Here is a 20,005-nt window from a genome sequence, read left to right on the forward strand (position 1 = left end):
TTAACAGTGTGTATATAACTAGGCTCCTAAAAAGCACTGTGCCCTAAATCAATCAAGTTTCCACCTCTGTGGAAAATCACAACCACAGGGGTTGCTTGATTGAGAGCTGCTACTAGTAATTTGGGACCTGGTTTGGCCAAAAATGGGTGTAGTATGGCCAAAAAAACCCCAGCATTAGGTTCTTTTGTCTTTCATACCACACAGATAGCCCTCTGTATGGCATGGGCAGAATTTGGTTTTTAATGTTTAATTTCTCTTTATGGAAATATGAGAGGAATTCTATCTTGAATACTTAAGGGATTTTTATGTTTAATCTCTACATTGTATTTCAGGGGTAGGAATTACAATTTTAAAACCCAAAGTGAATTTACAGGTACTTATAGCAGAATGATCAAAACACCACAATTGACATTTTCGGGTTCTTTAGACTCGGGGAGGGAAGGAGCTGAGGGGCTGATTCAGATAGAACAGAAAGGCACCGCTATATCCATTCTGGTTCTTTGTATAAGTATATGGGTTTCTGACCAGGCATGTTTATATCTGTAGAAGGAGGATCCAGTTTGAAGCTTAAGGCCTCGATTCAGGAAAGCGCCCTTCTTCAGTAAGCACTTAACATACATGCTTAAATCCCATTGAAGTCTAGTTAAGCACATGCTTAAGTGCTTACATGAATCCAGGCCTCACTGTATTGTGCACGTGGTAAATAGTTACCCAGGTAAAACAAAGCTGATGTGTAATGCAGTACCATATTCAGAAAATGAACCAGACGTGGTGGATTTTGCAAGTTGATGGGATCAAAATTCTGACTTACAGCTAGTTGGAAAATGGAATTTCCATCTCATGAGAAATTCTAGTATCTAATAATTTGGTTTAATTCCTAATCAGATCAGAACGATCAGATCAAAAGTCAAAATTTCTACATCGTAATATAGTAAAATATTAAATATTACATCATATTACATTTATTATAATTCAGTTCAATTTTGACTTCTTATAAAGTAAAAACTTATCAAAATGAAAGCATCACTATCTAAATGAAATAGTTAAAATGATTCATTTTGTCTTTTTCCAATAAAAAATGTCATTGAAATCAACATGTTCCTGCAAAAAGTTTTGATGTTGGTGAAACTGTATTTTCCAATGGAAAACAGTTTTGTCAAATACTTTTCAACCAATTCTACTCATGATACCTAACCCTTTCTTGGCCATTCATTTTTCCCCACCAAAATACAATGCAAAATTATGTACCAGCTGCCAATATCTAAAGTGAGTGTAGTTAAAGTTTCCTTTGATCTTCTATCAGAAGGAGAGATATTATCGACTCTGCTGGTATTCCCCCTTATAAGTATAAGGAATGCTGTACCTGCTCAAACCAGTCATGCCTTATCTACTGTAAAAATGTTAAAGGAACTCACTATATGGAAGAAAACAAGATATACCTGTAAATTAAGGGAACAGTTGTGCCTTGGTTTTTTTTTGTTGTTTTTTTACACCTGCTTTATTTGAGCAATGATTTTAGTGTATTAGTTAACAAAGCCCTAACTAAGTTCTATAAAGCTATGATGGGCCAATGTTTTCTTTTGATTTATTTTCATGCATTCATTCTCAAAGGGCATAATTCAGATTGCTTTGTTGCTGCATAAAGGTTGTGCAAATGATTTGTGAATAAGACCTTTTGTAGTAAAACATAAAATGTAAGATGTTTCCTACATTTGTAAAATTAGCTTCCAGTTCTCTGGCAACTTAATGTGTACAAAGAGAGGGCATGGTTAATAGTTTGTCATCTTATGCAGACATGATGCTTATTTAGACAAAATGAAAGTAATTTGGAGAGGAAAACAATTTTACACTCCCTTGGAACATTTCCCCTGGTAGCTCAAAACACTTATAATTTGCATTACTTTCTTGTACAGAATCTTAACTGTATGCACATTACAGTTATTTCCGTGCACTATAACTTCATTGTACTTGCAGGCTACACCATTTGCCTGTTAGTTTCAGCGTGGAGTTTAAGGTGCTGTCCTTTTTTTTAAAAATTTTTTTTTTTTTAACCTATAAAGCCACAAATGGCTTGGGACTTGCCTACCTCAGTGACTGCCTCTCTCCCCATGCTATACTGCTACAGCTGTGATCACCAAAAAGCTCGTGTTCTGGTTTAAATGGGAGCGAGCAGCTGGTAGGGTGATCTCTAATAGGGGTCATAGACTCTGGAACTAACTTCCCCTTTTGGATCTTCACAGCTCAGATTGTTGATGTTCCAAATACACTGTAAGGTTCAGTGTTCTAATTTTTGTAGCTGTGCACACACACACAGCAAATAAGAGGGGCTCTTAAAATAAATAAAAATATTAAAGAGGGAGAGTTCTGCAACATGCTGGGAGATGTGATTGCTTCTATTTATGAGTCACAGCATAATGGCCTGAATTCAGATTTGCTATTTTTAAATATTAGTTTTATTATTGCAGTTTCCAGATACCTGTTAAGGATCTCGTACTTCAGACGCATCTAGTGCAGTTAGGTGAAAAAACTGGTCTGGATAAACTTAGGTTTACATACTGTATGTTCTAGAAAGATTGCAGTATGTTCTCTAATGCTTCATTTTATTCAGCTTCTGATGGTGCAATCAGGTCTGATCTTAAACTTACGAGGCTATCTCCTAAGAGCTCTGATAGCACTGAGAACTTACATGGTCCATATTTAAACAGCAGCCATTGGGTATAGAGTCAAGCATGTCAAAATCCTCAGTGTACAGGAATGTTTTTAAAGTTCTTAAAGAAAAAAGTGGCATAATTATTTTCAAGATAGAGGGCAATGACCTCATTCATAGGAAAATGGCTGTGTTGTGGAGTGAGTGGTGCAATGTTGAGAAGTGCGGGGGACTGGGAGTCAGGAATCCTGGATGCTAGTCCCAAATCAGCCAATGACTCCCTGTGTCACCTTGGACTAATCCGTAAACTTCTCCATGCCTCGGTTTATCCATCTGTAAAATGGGGATAAGGTTTCTCACCTCTACTATCATCAGCATTAGCTATACCACAAAAAATTCCATGGGTTTGGATGGAGGGCTGCCTGGGTATATGATGCTACAGAATCTGCACTCCTTCCAGACCAGGAGTCAGGGGAGCAGAAAGGAGAATATGGCTCTAAAACACTATTTTCATTATTCATTCACGCATCAGCAGACCTTAATATGCCCATTCCTTTTTTGTATATTTACTGTGGGCTGATTTCTTCACTGGTTTCTTCCTTCTCTTCATTACGCTCTACAATAGTAAAGAATAGTTTAGGTGTTTTTGCAAACAACAAGTCATCACATAGTAGTGGAATACACATGCTGTATAGAACACAATCAACATTTGAATTAATGTTCCCACAAATATATGTTGCACTAATATCCAGAGTACTAACAAGGAAACTAGACTTTGTTATTTTGAATGACAGGAGCCAGAGTACTGACAAAATGGCTCATAATTCCATGGTCACGCGCTTTGAATTAATATATGGAAAATAAGTGGAATTTTTGTGTCACCAGTATTTTGCAATGTAGCTCCCTGCTTTGAGTTATGATGTAAGAAAGCAGCTGTATTTTTTCTCCAGTTCTTATTCTGGTGTATTTAAAAATATTTTTAGCCTTGCTATTTCTGGATACTGTGCACATGGACCATTTCGTGGAAGCTTAAATGTAGTTGGTTAGAAGCTCCAAAAAAGAAATGCAAACACACCCTTCCTCTTTGTCACAGGGAATCTGTTCTCTGATAAAATGCCTTTGTTTGCATTCATTGCTTTGAAAGAGAGATTCAAAATACTTTAAAAGATAATTGATAGAGTTTAAGTAGTTAAAAAGGTGGGCAAGGAAGAATAAAGCTTATCAAGGCTGTCAAGCTGACACTGTGTGAATGAAGTGAGCTGTAGCTCATGAAAGCTTATGCTCTAATAAATGTGTTAGTCTCTAAGGTGCCATAAGTACTCCTTTTCTTTTTGCGAATACAGACTAACACGGCTGCTACTCTGAAAACTGTGTGAATTAGGTAGCTATCAACAAATTATGAGCAAAATTATAAATGTAAATATAAATAAATATATAAATATAAATTATAAATATCTCATCAAAACCCATCTTGCAAAATCCTTTAAAGTGAATATTTTAAAATCTGCTTTAAAATTAAGCCCAAACCAGGAATTCTTGCTCTAAATGAGTGAGTCTTTTAGCCTATAAGGGCCTTTCTTGCATTCCTTGTGCACACTACCTAAACTCCCACTGCAGTTATGAGCCTTAATTCTGACCTCACTTATTCCACTGTAAACAGGGACTAACTCTGTTGAAGTCAATGGCGTAACACAGGTGTGAAAGGAGAATAAGGCCCAGCAGGAGTTTGGCGTTTTGCAGTAGTCCCCATGCGTGCATCTCTTCTGGGAACTAATCACTACTAAAAACCAATCTGCACCTGACCCAACGGAATGTATGTGGAGTATCTGCTTTGTAATTAATGGAGATCTGAGCTTATCTTAATGCTCCAGTGTTAATTAAGTTTGGAAACAATTATGAGAGGCCCTCCCCGCTTGCAGGAGAGAGATACTAGGAGACACCTGCCTGCTCCTAGGCGGCGGGGATGCGTGGATTTGAGGGGGGTTGAGAGACGCTGCCTTTAAAGCCGCGCCAAGTGGGCTGCAAGCCAACAGCAACGTTTGTGGTCACCGATACGAGCGCGAGCCTGGGGAAGGAGCCGCCAAGCTGCTGAATAGCAATGAAGCCTGCTGCCTCTCCCCGCCTCAATGCAACGAGTAATAGAGCCTCTGCTCTCCCCCGACCTGAGGAAGGGGATGTGGAGGAGGAAGAGCCAGGAGTAGCCTCCTCCCCCCGTCACATTCCTGCAATGCCCAGAGCTCGCTCGACTCCAGCCCCGGCTCTTTTCCCGGGGCGGGGGCCGCCTCCTTCCCCTTCTCTCTGGCAGCCAATCTCCGCTTGATCAGATCCGTGCACCCCTCCCCGTGCAGGCATTTGCATTCCCTGCCTCGCGTTGCTAGCGGGACGGGGCGGGAGCCGGGAAGGGTGGACCGGCTCGTGCCTTCCCCGACCCGCTGCTAGCAGACTCACCCGGAGAGCGGACTGGGGGGGCGGGGGTGCCCACGTGTCACTGTGCTGGCCTGGACAAGGGGAGCCGAGGCGAGCCCGCAGGAGGCTATGCTGGCCGCCTGGACACCCCCTCTCGCGACTTCTCTGCAGCCATGTGGTGCTTGCACTGTAACTCGGAGAGGACTCAGTCCCTGCTGGAGCTGGAGCTTGACAGCTGGTAAGCTATTGCCGAGTTGCGTGTGAGGCGCTGGGAAGCGGTGTGGCTTGTAAAGCAGGCTCTGTGCGTGCAGATTGATTCTCGCTTCCCCCGTGCGCCAGTGCCAGGCAGCTCTCTATGGAGCTGAGAGCATCTCTCTTGTCTAGCCGCAAACACAGCTTGTGTATGTGTGTGGGCTCAGCTCACCGAAATGTGTGGCTGCAAATGCGCCAAGGATCCTGTGGCACAAAGGGTTTTCTCTTTGGTACTTCTAGCCTTCGCTGGCTCCTTTTTTTTTTTTTTTCGTGAGGCTTTAATTGTGGAGGGGAAAAACAACAACCCACTTCCACCTGGAATTTCCATCAGTGTGGCACACGCTGCTGGTGTGTAAGGAAACGATTTTACCAAAAAAAGCCCGACTTTTTCAAAAGCTTGTCCACTTCCTAAAGCCCACCGTGTATAATGGGGTACCTCTTCTCTGAACCATATGTGCATTTAAGGATTTTCTTTGCCTAGGGCTAAAGACATGACACTGTGTAATATAATCTGGCTAATTACAGCCAACTGTAGCTTTGTATTAGACGACCCTGTGTTTTTCTGGAGCTTTTATAGTTGGCTTTCATAGCACCCATACTTAAGGTTTAGGGGGGAAATGCAGTTGCAATGACATCTGCCTTTTATAGACATAGGCCCAAATGAATAGCATAGCCATTTGAATATGGGATCAAAAGTTGTTTAAAACTTATTGCTGCTTATTAGTGACAGCCGATACTGCTGTTTTTATCCTTCCTCTTATAAAGAGTGCTGATATGTGCAGTATTTTACACACACCTTTTTTATTCATTTTATGATGTATTTCATGAAAGCATGTGACTAATATCAAGTTAACCATAAGCTCTGCTTCAAGCCATTTTATGTACTGATCTTTATAGTTGTCAGAAATCCTCCAGGGAAACCAGAGTTAATGTTGTTGTCAATGTTTTTAGCATAAATGTGCTGAAGTTAATGATGTTTCCTAGGATCAATTGTGATCCACAGTCTTTGCTCCCAGCAAAATAATAATGATCAGTTTTTATTCGAAGACTTTAATATTATGTGTGTGATAAGCAACTAATTTAGGAAAAACAGAATAGTGATAGTATTGGTTATTTTGATATGCACATAGGAGTCTCCACATTGCTTCATATTTAATTTATTTAAATCTTTAATTACCTAAATGAGAAGAATGCTGAAACCTGTGGTGTTAACCATTGGCTATATTAGTCAATTGTGGAAACTGGTATCTAGGCAATATTTTAACTGTGCATAACAATGCACATTTTAAAGAGTCAAGAAAAACAGTTGCTTTCTCATATGTAAAAGTCCCTATTCAAAATAATCTCTTGTCCATTTAAAAAATGTAATCCAACAAGCAATATGATATTTTGTAGTGATTTGTTGAATTTTTTTTAAAGCTTAATTAGGCAAATGTATCCAACATCTTAAACTGGTAAACTTTTAAAAAAGAGTAGTATAAACAAGTCTAAAAAAATGACTAGATACAATGTGGCTTTATATGGATACAGAAAGAGGTATATTTTCAATAGAAAAGAGAAAATGGACTCATGAGGAAAAAAATTAAAATACAATTTACTGTAGCGTCTAAACAGAAATATAATGAGTCTAAAGCCTAATATACTTACTGAAAAAGTAATTGAAGTTGTATAGGAAATCTTCTTTACTTGGAAATTTGGAACCTCATGTGTTGCTTTGGAAAAAATGATACACTTCATGGATGGAAATGTGGCACTTTGCCACAGTTGTGCACACTGAATAATATTTGACTAAATGACATTCCAACTGGGCAGCAGATTACAAAATATAATGCATAACTTGTTTCATTAATAGCAGAATGACTGTCCTTGCAGAGCTACATTTTGCCACTAGGTCACCATTGCAGTCCTATTCTTCCTTCTCCATGTGCATGTGTTCATGCTCTTCCTTTCAGGAAAGCCTGATTGCTCTATCTGCTATGTCGTGTTTGAGGAATTGCAGAGCACTCTGTTTACTATAATCCTATTTAATTGAGTCTGTGCTTGTAGGGTAATGCTCCTTTTTTTTTTTTTTTTTAATAAACACAACATTTATTACATCTAACTGCTCCCGCTACAGGATTTCAGTATTGTTGATTAAAATTATGTATTTGTCATTTTACTTTTTTTATACCATGGCTGTTTTCTAGCTGTGGTCTCCCTTTCTAATCCCCTGAAATTGCTGATGTTTATGATCCTGTTATATAGTAACTAGAAGTTTTCATTCTCTTCGTTAAATAGGTGGCTTAGTTAATTCTAGCATTTTATGTGTGGAATGGGCTTCCAACCATTTAACTCATCTTTGTAATAGTATTTAAAATGTTAAATCATTTTAACTTTCACCAGAGAGATTCAAAGTTTCAATTTCAATAAAGTAGATAATGCAAACTAATGAAATATTGGTTCTAGACACTGTGCAAGGATGACTTTTTATTAGGGGGCGGCTGTATCAGAATTCTGATTTGAGAAGGAATTCCACATCCCAGCCCTGCCCAATATAGTTAATTGATAACACAAAGAACCATGCAATTTTATTAAATCTGTGCTGCTCAGGTGGGAAAATCCAAAAGCCCAAGTACCCTCTCTCATCTGAGAAGTGCAGCTATCCAGCCTATCTGTGCCTCTTGATTTGTTTTTCCTATAATAAATCTTTACCGAAACATTTTCTAACAGATGGCTAGTGAGTTTACTGGATACTCACTGGTAGGCCTCTCCATCACTGAGTCAGTCCTCCTTTGCTGGGGAAAAAAAATAAAAAATTGTGTTCAGTTTTCACTGGCAGTGTGTTTTTCTGCAATATGAGCTGCACATGCCTGGGCCACAAGTTAGCTCTGATCTAACTGAGGGATTTCTCTGAGCCTTATGCCAGATTCACATTCTGCAGAATGAAAACTTGTTTTGGTTTGTTTGTTTGTTTGTTCTGTGCCCAGAATGGATAGAAATTGAAGAGAGACTTCTGAATGTGAAGTAAGGTCCTATTATCTTAGACAGCCTGAAACAACAACTTAAAAAAAAAAAAAAAAAAAAGCCAGCTGCCCCTATTCATCTTGGTGGTGTCAGCTTTGAAGTTTAAAGATGACACTTTGAAGAGTAGATTTTCTTATTGCAAAGGTTGCACAGTTGTGTGACTAACTTACACACAGTTACTGCACATGTGCTTGCAAACTGGATAACTGCACATGACCAAACCACAAAATTTAGAAATAGCTGTGATTCCAAAAGTGGATCTGCATCATTTAGCCACTCCTGACTGCTGGAACAGTAACAACAGTTTAGACCAACATTTTCAGAGGTGGCCTCAGATTTCGATAACTGCAGATTCGGGGTCTCCAAGTTGGCGGTATCTTGGGCTTTACAAAAGTGCTAAACACCTGCAGTTCCCATTGGCTCCTGTTAAAACTAGGGGTGTTCAGCACCTCTGAAACTCCAGGCTCAAGCTGTCTCAAGTTGAGTATCTGGAGACAGAGGCATAACAAACCTTAACATTAAAAATGTAATTCAGCCCTCATCACAGGGCTGGTTTTTGGGAAACTGTGAAATAGTGATGGTCATAAGACTGAACTGCCAAGCATCCACCAGGGCCAGACAGAGTCCCTGTAGTTTCTCCTTTTGGAAACTGCAGGCTCAGGTTCCCTCCAGCTTCACTGTCCCATTCCTCCTTCACCTCCAAGTTCCCCTCAACTGCCCTTGTCTCTCAACATCCTCACCTGTCAGCTTTTGAGGTGTGCAAAAATATAGGCTCCAGCCTCTCTCCCACCCCCGACTCTCACTCATTCCTGGCCCACTGTATGCAGACAACGGGGCACAGCCTGAGGAAAATATAATTACTTGCTCTCACTGAGAGTATTACACATGGATCTGTGCAAAGCTTGGCATCTATGTCTGTGTTGCAAGAATTCATCCTCATTTATGAGAAAACTTCACCCAGCATTGTAAATTTTTTGTACATAAAGACAGATGTTGGGGTGATATTTTCAAAATGTGTTAATTTTTTTCAGCTGTTTAATTTTAATAGCACAACACACTGTATTTGAGTTTTCTCTTTTTACACTGGAATGGATTATGGGCCAAGGACCAAATTCTGTTCTCAGTTTCACCCATGAATTTCCATTATCTAATGAGATTGCATAGGTGTGAGGGGAATCTGGCCCAGAATTTGAATGATAATTTTCAGCATCCTGGATGTTGTCATCTTATGTCAAAAGTTATAAATATAAATATAGATTGTGCTTAATTTATATGGCTTGGGTTTGCAAAAATAACTACTGATCACAAGCTTCTAGTGATACTTATTAACAGAAATATTTTAATCACGTACCCATATAACTTCTTATGTCATGCCAGATTATATCATGGTTTTGTGAGGTAGATGTTTGTAATTAGGATCTGGATGGAGACTACAGATTTATTTCACTGTGACATAATGGTTTGATTCAAGTTGCCAGAGAACAGAGACTGGTGCTTTGATCTTCTATACCACAAAGCCCTAAAATATCTTCATTTTAATGTTAAAGGTGACCTGCAAATGACAAGAATAGTTTTTGCCCTTTTTTGATTCTTTATGATGGACCAAGAAGGCCTGAAAGTGTGTTTAATTTTTTAAGGTTATTTTTTTTTCTGATCAAGTATATCCAATTTTGTGGGTTTTTTGTTTTTGTTCTGGAGAAGGGGAGAATGAGAGCTTTCACAGCCCTCAATTCACAAAAAGTGGGGTGTTTGTATATCTTAGGCTTTCTCTACACTGCCAATTGAATGACACAACTTTTGTCGTTCACAGGTGCTTTAAAAAGCCCTCCCCCACTTCCTTCCCCTCCCCCCCAAGACACAAGTTTTGCCTTGACAACTGGCAGTGTAAACTGCTCATTGTTGGCAGGAGTGCTCTCCTGTTGACAATGCAAACCCCGCTCATAGGGGGTGGAAGTTTTTTGTTGGCAAAAGTGCTGACAAACAGCATTTACGCTGCCTGACTTTTAGCAACCCTTTTAGCCATGTCCATAAAAGCTGTGTAGTGTAGACAAAGCCTAACAAACTTTTTTTTTTGTTAATACCTATTTAACTCAAATGTCTTCCAAACAGCTGGAAGTACAAAGGGCCTGATTCTCTGATATCCTGCACAGTGTGTAGTCATTTGGACAGTGCAAAGTGGATATGAAATGCTACTGTTCTGATGTGTATAACTTTACACTCACCTTGCATTGATATAAATGACTACGTGGTGCAGAACAATTAAAAAAAAATCAGGCCTTTTAACCCTTTTGAAAAATACTGTCTGGTTCTCTTTCTGTCCATTGAGTATTCCAAGCTAAACAGGGTAGACATGTCCTACATTTCTAATGTGCTTTTAAAACAAATAAAAAAACCGCAAAACCCCTCCACACCCTGCCGACAAAAGGGCCCAAAACCAATATTTTTTTTGTCTTGTATGGAACTCTTTAGAGTAGTTACGAGCTCCCTCCAGATCTGAGCAGCTCCCAACTATGGGAAAGTTCAATTTTTGGATTCAGATCTGAATTTCACACCTAGCCTTAAGTGGTCAAACCACATCTGAACACCTCTGAAGCTTGGGGAAGTTGTAATTGTGGCTCAGGCTCATCTGTGTGTTAACATGTTCTTGACTTGGGTTAGCGTATACTTAGCCTGCAGCCATAACAACTGGTTCTGTGATCCTTTCAGTTCCCACAAGCTGAGCAGGGTAAGGCCAGGTCAGTACTTGCAAGGGAGAACTCCAAGGAAAAAAGCTGCAGGAAGCAGTGTGGGTGATTCAGTTAGTAGCTCTTCCTCCTTTGAGTTAATGTTCCACCAGTACCCTGGTGTTGTGTTCGAGATTCTGTATTGCTGTGGCAGGAGATGCTATCAGTCAAATGACACGTACAACAGAACTCCTGATCATCTGTGTGTTTGTTAGAGCTCCAATAGTATTTTCTGTATGAGTGGGGCTGTTAAACTTTGGCTTCCTGGTCATGTTCCAGCTCAGGTAATTACTTTTCTCTTGACCTTCTGCACTTTCAATTGGCTATAGAATTTACATTCACTTTTCCTTCTTACACTCTTATGTAGTTTGCCATTAAACAACTGTTGCGTTCCATTCCAGAAGTGGCTGGACTGATCCCTATGCAGAGATGCCTTTGCTATCAATATCTCACAAGCGTGTCATGAGTTTTAGTTAATGTTTATAAATGCTCACGGATCTGCTAAGAAAAGGTGGCGCAGAAATACAAAGTATTGTTGATTATATACTCTTGTTACATTGAGCTACATTGTCTCAAACAATTTTCTATGCACCTTGGTAAGAAGACATCAATATTGTAAAACGCTGAACAACCGATGTGCACTTTTTTTTTTAAGATACGGGGAGAGGAGGATGTTTCTTCAATATGCAGGGAAATGGTTGTAGTTGTTCGGTTCGCTGCAGCCTCAAGTTTTTTTTATTTTTTAGTAGCGGACCGTGGGGGGAGAGAAAGTTGAGTAGGACAAGGGCATAATTAAAAAGAAATAATGTAGTTTATTCCTACCCTACCATGTTGGTGCATGTAATACAGGGTTAGTTTAGACTGACTGTTTTCAAAAGTGGCCTCTGATTATTGGTGTTCAGTTTGTCTCAAGTTTGGTTAAAAATACTGAGCACCCATCTTGGTCTTTATTTCTTGCATCCCTAGAAAAGTATTCCCTGGGTCAGAGAGATTAGACTGTACTCAGCCATAGCTAATGACCTATAAAGCCTATGTGTTCTGACTATTTTATTGGGGGAGGTTTGTTTCCTTGTCTGGAACCAACTAGTATTCACTAGGCTAGATTCTCTAATCTGCTAAGTTGATTTTTGCATTGCCTAAGCAGCACACAGTGACCTTAAAAAGGCCAGAAATTCCCCCTGGAGAATTTCCATTGTGTAGAGGGACTCTACACTGGTATGAAAGTGGCAAGGTGGCATAGCATCCTTCTCTGCCTGCTGTCCCTACCTGTCCCCAGCATAAGGTGAAGGAGGGGGCAGGGACAGGCTTGGTAGGAGTGAGTGAGGTGGAGCTGAGCTCTGTATGCCCAGTTCCCAACCAGTGAAAGCTCTGTTAGTGGACATTAGAATAGGCCCCTTGCTACTAGAACATCCCTCAGGGCTGAGTTGCTGGGATTATGGAGCAGTGAACTCACCACTGTTCACTACACCTCAGTACAGCTTGAACATAGTGGAGAATCAGGACCTGAGTAATCTGTCTCAAAAATAAGCTATGAAGTGGAGGGGGGAGAACTCTCCAGTGTTAAGAACTGTTTGCAAATGGCCAATAGCCTTAGAATTTCTCAAGGGTTACTTTACTCTATATGCAAAACTATCTTCATGAGGAGAAAGTTCCTGGCTGAAAGCAAGCTGTAGTAGACACCCAAAACCGCTGCATCTTAAGGATATGTTTCATTTCATACAAACAGAAAAAATAAATACATAAAATACTCTTGCTGAAAGATTGCAATGTAACACTGTTTCTCAGAATAACAAGACCCCGAAACCAGAGAAAGACAAAACAGGTTGCTACCTAACTGAGAGAGGCACAACTCAACCCACCTTACTCTAGGCTATTTGTCTGTAGGCTGACTTTGATTGAAGGCTTCCCTACAGAGCCTTTTTGTCTGAAAGCAGGACCAGGAGAACCCCTCTGAATTTCAAGTGATGGATCATAATTTTAACACTGTTTTCAACACATCACAATAAGGCCCACCAGTAGTGTCCACCTTTTTGATACCAGGGACCGGCTTGCTGCCTTCCTAAACGGTCAGGAAGATCTCAGGGACTGGCACCAGTCCATGGACCAGTCATTGAGAATTACTGCCCTAGTCCTACTTCACCTTTTTACTGTGATCAGTGAGCGGCAGGGCTAGAAAACTCCATCTCCAACCCACTGAGAATCTGCACTTAGTCCACCCCTAATAGAGGTGGGACCATTAAAATGGCAATTGGAGATCTGACAGATCGTAGGCTCAGTTTAGGGGAGAGGAGCTGGAAAAAGCTGACTGTCAGATAAAAAGCTGTTGATAAATCTTGTACTTGTTAGAGACTAGGGGGTCTGCTGGTTTGTGTCTCACCCTGGGTGTGAAGGGGTGCACACAGTAACACTGTATGTGTAGTTTTTTGTACAAGACTTCGTCTTTTTTGTGTACTTTGATTTATTAAATTATTTTCCCAGAATGTAAGAAGCTCTGATATTTTATCTCCCCTCAATACAGAACCCATCTCCCTTCCAGACAGTTTTCCTAAATACTGTGCATACAGTATTTGTAATAAATTTTAGTCTCTAAGGTGCCACAAGTACTCCTTTTCTTTTTTCACTGTGCATACTGCAATTCTAGAAAACTCAGTCTGTGTTGCAAAGGATAAAAAATCACTTTTATGAAGAGGTCTATGATTAAAGGCTGCTCACCCTTAATTACATTTCAGTGAGTCACAATATAAAGACATCTTTCAGAGTGTGTACCTCACTCTTGGCCAGTTCCTCATCTCATTGATGTCATAACTCTCATCTACTTCATTGAGTGCAGGAGCAAGCTCTGTACAGTAACTGTTGTGTCTCTCATCCAATGTCTTTTACTACTCAATGAAGTAAATTCTTGTCTGTTTGTGCACATTTATGCGTGTTGAAATGACGTTTTTCTTTGAAGTAAAACACTGCCAAATCCTCTCCAAACTTGAGCTGGATTAAGGGGCAGCCAGAGTGGAAGGGGGTTGTGCTGCATTGTCAGAGGAGTACTGTTTCTAGATGTAGTGGAAAATAAGCAGAGTTAAATTTGTCTTGGTGTGCTGGCATTCTCCAGTTATCTTCATTTTGAATTTGACTTTTCACAATTATCCAGCTCTAACATCTTCAGATTTATTGATAGCTGGGGAAAATCCAGCCACTGGGGGAAGACAGTCTTGTTAAGTTGTAAGAAGGTGAAAAATCTATTCAGACTCTTAATTCTTTTTTTGTTTTTAAAGTAGAGAATGGGGCATCCAAAGCTCCAGACTAATTGTAAATCCATTCCCTGTTCACTCATCGGGTTGTGTCAGAGTTGAACCGGCTTTGGTGGTTAACACAGGCTTTTGAGGAGGCATGAAACTGAATCCATTTGTTGTTTAACATACTTTCTGAATCGTTGATCTTCCTTTAGAATATTTGCTTGTTACCTAAATTAAAATGTTTTTTTAAATAAACCAAGTTGTGAGGTGTTATGTAAAATAAAACAGCATTTGTTTTTGTAGTGGTTGCTGTTGCTTGAGGCCCTTCATATGTTCTTCAGTTCCTGATTAGTTCCTTAACTTCCTTCTGCCTCTGAACACTGAGGTACTTGAAGGGGAAGGCTGGCCTGCTCAAAAATTGTTCCCAGCTGTGTAGACTGTATTAGCAGTTGTTCCAAATAGCAAAGGAGAAAAACCCTGAAATAGGTCGAGTGGTAGAAGTCATCAAATTGATTTGATTTAGGATCCTGGTGTAACTTTTTTGCCTGCATGAAATTTCAACACATGAAACATTTTCTGGCTCAATAAATGGCATTTCATTGTCTATTTTTAAATAGACAAAATGTATCGGGTAGGAAACAAAAATAGAAAGAGAATATTAACAGGGTCTGAAAAGAAGTAAAGAGCAGGAATCTGATGCTTGGCTTCCTACAGAGCCTAAATGCCAACAAGCTGGATTTTAATTCTCTGGGCAGTGATATCATTCAGGCTTACCTCTCCCTCTGATTGGCTTGACACAACAGCTGAAGCCACAACAGAGTAGAAAAACAAGGGTGGCTAGTCTGAAGACAAGGATTATTGTTGTACTGTAGCAAATGCTGTCTCAGCTGTGCACGCTGATCAGTTCTTCCCCAGCTGCAGAAACTGAATCTTTCTTTTTAAAATTAGCATTGTATAGGCTGCAGCGCGTATCATGGTAGCAAAATATTAATATGTATTTTGTAGCTACTCAAAATAAAAAGGGGCTTCCCCATGCCAGATGATGCATCTAAACAGATCATCTCCTTTTGTAAATAAATATTTCAGAGCATAATTAATTCTAACATTAACACTGAGAATTACCCAAATAAAATAATATACAACATGAATAGGGGGAACAGAATCGGGTCTGGTGGTAACTGAAATGTTACAGGTATCAAGGGCTTCAGTTTAAAAAAAAATAAGTCATGTTTGAAAGAAAAAATGGCTGTTTTATAAAATGATGTATGATTTGATTTTACTTTTTCTGTGGAGTCTAACTATTTTGATGCACATGAAACAGCCATTAGCATTAACATGCTTTGCACATGCACACAAACTCATAGATCCTGTGTGATACCAACTAAATGTTATAAATTCATAACCTATCTTATGCTGGAAAAGGTATTAATAGTTTCCTTTTAGTAATAAATGTTTGTTGTTTTTAATTTAATTAGCAATGAATTTACACCACACTTTAAACTTTATAGAGAGCTGAGAAACATAGTTTACAATTAAATCACGTCCTAACTTTGCCAGAGGTAGCAGCATGCTATTAATCCGCACAAGTTCTGTTGGCTATTTCACAACTTCTAACAAATAAAAAATAGATAAATGAAATTTAAAAATACAGCTTTGACATTGGCATCAGTACAGAAGATGAGCTTGACAGTGCAGTAAATAGGCATTTTGAGGCTTTTTTGTGCTTGTTTTGAAGAAGTACTTCCAGCCACTAGTCCAATGTGTTGTCTCTGTTTGAAGTAGTCAAGGCTGCTCTATCAGTTAGTTAACCTTCACCATCTTTCTTGGGATAACCCTCAGCTTCCAAAGCAAGCTCTTTTTAGATCTATAGTAACAGAGTTTAAGAGACACTGGTTATGAGATTTTGTTTTGTTTTTCCACCTTTTTGTGCTTACCTCTCCTTTGAAAAACAATATGATTATTTTTTTCTTCTACCTGGACTGGAGCAAAAAATTACATTACCCCATTAAAAAGGGCATAAGATTATAACTCAAAATGTGGAGTGAAGGAAAGGCCTTTTGACTTATTTTCTATTGCCTTTTACGGGGAAGATAGTTATTCACTGGGGGTGCCATTGAGATCAGTGGGCATTTTGCCACTGGCTTGAGTCCAGGATTTGGCCCAGAGGGCAAAATTGTCCTTTGCAATCCATATGGTAGTACTTGGCTTTAGTATTCTGATATCCCTGCATATACAGATTCCATCCACAGTTGCCAGCAAAATATCTACATTTTGTCCTACAGTACACAACAAATTTTGCCCTAAAACATCCTGTATCATCATGTTTTTGTTACTGCTGAGAAACATGCAACTCTATCTGGGTTTTTCTTTAAATAATTCTAAATTAATAAAATCAACTGATTTGTGACATTGCTTTGTGGTTTTGAAGGTTACATATTTTGGTTTTAGCAGAAACAGCTGAATTTGTGAAAGAGCTTTCTAAGTAAAAGAAACTGGCCAATATTTCTTTCCCAGATCAAAACCTTTGTCAGTACCCAGGAATGATGTTGTCAGTTGCAAGGACTTTGAACTTTGTGACATCATAAATTTGAAGAGAGATTAGCTGAGGAGTTTGTTAGCATTGTTGCTGCTTTTGTGGGGGTGGGGAGAAATTAAACCAGTTCCCTTAATATAACTGACAGTATCATTTACTAGCATTTTTCAAAATAGAAATGGGAATGAACTAGATTCTCATCTGTAAATGTTGCAAATTTATCTAAACTCACTTTATCTTGCCAATTGAAAATTGCCTTGAAATATTGTACTGTGGAAAGAAGCGGTTATTAAAGCAGTCGCCAACATGAAATATCTATAGAAAAAGTTATGTATATTAAAGGATACTTTTTAAATTTCTCACAAGAAGTCATTTGAGATAATCCAGCGCATACATCAGAGCTTTAATGAAACAGACCTCCTCTTTCTCAGTTGAAAGCACCACAGGTGTATATAAATCTAAGACAACTTTGAAGCAGTGGCGTGCACTGTATTGTCAAATACTTAGGTTAAAGTTCAGTTATGCATAGTGTGGCATAGCTTTGCGTTCAGCCTCGTGTGTGTGTGTGTGTGTTTGTGCTTGTGTTTTGAGATAATTGTGGTTTAAGACTTGGGATTCAAATGAGATCTTGTAGCTGTCATAAGCACCAAATCATATGTGAGAACTCCTTTTCTTAGATGATAGTTCCTATGTGAAATGCCTAGATTTTGACCTGAACACTTTTTTTGCCACTCTAGTGCTTTTCCCAGGCATTATCTCAGGAGGGTCTAACCATAGCAGCTGCTTCTGCAGCTGCCATTCTGTGTCTCTGTATGACTTCAAGTCAGTTCCACTGATGGCTTCTGGCCGCATACTGCTTTCCCTGAACCAGGTGTGAGAACTTGAACTTGTAGCGCCTACTAATTATAGATGCTGCCTTGAAATGGATTCAAGAGGCATTGGTGTACTTTTTTTGGAAACACCTAGGGCATGAAGATTCATATTTGATGCAAAACTGATAGGCAGTTCTGCTCCCCTCCCTGATATTTAGGCACTCAGTAATATTTGTTTTTAAAACTAGGACAAATATTTTGCAGTGGAATACTTTTATAAAGCTGCATTCTCATATAAAACCTTCACTGTTTGATTTGAATTTAAACCCTCTTCACAAGTCTTAGGACAAATTCCTCAAGTGCCTACATATTCCAGTTCTGGATGTTTTTGGTAAAGTTTATGGATAGAAGTGTAGCTATCACAGGAAGAAAGTAAGCAATCTTGTAAAATTATTTTCTCTCCTGTATGACTTAACATAGTATGTTTGTATACCTTTCTCCTGGGCAGAGGTGGTTCAAACAGATTTGGGGAGGGAGTAGGAAAAATGAGAGCTGGAGAAGGGGCAGATTTGATTGAAGAATTTCCCCAAATTGGCACCTGTGGAAACAGCATGTGATTTCAAAGTATGTGGGGACAGAACAAGATGATGGCTTGTCCTCTTTAGATATTTATGGAATCACAGGGCACTTGATGGTTTAGGGCAGTGTTTCCCAAACTTGGGACGCCGCTTGCTCAGGGAAAGCCCCTGGTGGGCTGGGCCAGTTTGTTTACCTGCCGTGTCCGCAGGTTCAGCTGATTGCGGCTCCCACTGGCCACAGTCCCCCACTGCAGGCCAATGGGGGCTGCGGGAAATGGCGGCTGGTATGTCCCTTGGCCCGCACTGCTTCCCACAGCTCCCGTTGGCCTGCAGCAGTGAACCTCGGCCAGTGGGAGCCACGATTGGCCGAACCTGTAGACGCGGCAGGTAAGCAAACTGGCCCATCAGGGCCTTTCCCTGAGCAAGCGGTGTCCCAAGTTTGGGAAACACTGGTTTAGGAGGTTGGAGGCTGCGTTATCTAGTGACTAAAGCAGATAAATAACAGTCAGGAAACCTGAGCTGTGTTTCTAATTCTGCCAATGAGTTGCTTTATAACCTTGAGCAAGTCACTTAACCTTCCTTGTGAGATATTTATAAGTTTTGAGATCCTTGAAGGAAATGCCCTATATAGGAGCAAATTATTATTATTTATTATTATTGCAATTGTATATAGCAGCCCGCTTCTCTAGGTTAGTAGTCTGAATCCAGCCCCTGGGAGTAGTGACTAAAAGTTATAATGATCTGATGGTTGAACAAGGACCTGTGTTAAATGAGGTTAGTGGTCTCCACACAGTTATCAGTGGACAACTATTCGAAATAAATATTAAAAAAAACCCAAACCAACATCATCAGAAGTGGTTCTGATACTTTGCTAGGAATGCCAACAACTGTTTGGTCAGGGATAATGAACTTCTTCTCTTGTCTCTAGAAATGAAGCTTATGGAGGCAGCTTGCACTGTTCATGCTATACTTTGTTCAGAGATACTCCAGCAGTGATAATCAAGAATGTATCATGAGCACTAAAATTCTATTTTATAAAGGAGAATGTAAAGCAACTTCCCCATTTTAATGACTACTTAATATATATCAAGAGGGGAGTTTTTACTGGCTGCATCTTTCACATTGGGTCCAATTGCACAGTGAATCCTGCGGAAAATAAACTGCCAAGAGTGAGTTTTGCTTTATGCAGTCTTAGTACAGTTCTTACTGGCTTATTCACAGAAAAGCTTCCTACTGCTTCAGCTGGCATAAGGCTTGAACAATGAGGATCCTGGACCAACTCCCAACTGCGGTATGGTACAGGATGCACACACCATGCATCCAGAAACTGAAGGGAGAAAAGAGGGCTCTGTTATTAAGTCTTTTCTATCCAGCCACCAGTTGGCAGACTCAACAGGAAGATTGCAATTCCCGAGGCTAGGGTTTGTTTGCATTTCCTTGCAAAATATTTTTGGTCTGGTGATAAGGAGGCAAATGGCCTGGTCGCTGCAAACTAATATAAATGCTTTAACGTCACAGTAGAATACATTTCTGGAAAAATGTAGCATCTTAATAAAAAAAAGAGAGAAACTTGGGCATAAATATTTCATTAGGTTTTGTTTTAATTCAGATTGTGTAGACTGTCTGGAGTCTGGACTGCCATTCCTGGCAACGTTTAATCCCAGCCAGGCTTTAAAAATTATCTGCTTCCTATAGAACAGAATGTGAGTACTGTCATGGACAAGTTGAGCGCTGGTGGTTTTGTGGAGTGGCTTTTTTTTTTTCTTTTTCTATCTGACGTCAACTGGGAAGACAAGAAATTGGCTCTCTTTCACTTTCTATTCA

General features: G+C 39.7%; 1 protein-coding gene across 21 annotated transcripts in view; it reads left to right on the plus strand.

The window, feature by feature from the left end:
- IQSEC1 (IQ motif and Sec7 domain ArfGEF 1) overlaps positions 1 to 20,005 on the plus strand; it is a 711,560-nt gene that overhangs the window by 599,500 nt on the left and 92,055 nt on the right. For 3 of the 21 annotated variants that reach the window (XM_038409161.2, XM_038409162.2, XM_038409171.2), the window contains exon 1: positions 4,533 to 5,291. The exons of the other annotated variants lie outside the window; for them this stretch is intronic. In XM_038409161.2, coding sequence (XP_038265089.1) covers positions 5,227 to 5,291 — 65 coding nt within the window. In that variant the 5' untranslated portion in view covers positions 4,533 to 5,226. Of the gene's footprint in view, positions 1 to 4,532; positions 5,292 to 20,005 lie in introns of those variants that run through there. 21 annotated transcript variants of the gene reach the window in all.

The sequence above is a fragment of the Dermochelys coriacea genome, chromosome 7 (assembly GCF_009764565.3).
Source record: "Dermochelys coriacea isolate rDerCor1 chromosome 7, rDerCor1.pri.v4, whole genome shotgun sequence".
Taxonomy (NCBI): domain Eukaryota; kingdom Metazoa; phylum Chordata; order Testudines; family Dermochelyidae; genus Dermochelys; species Dermochelys coriacea.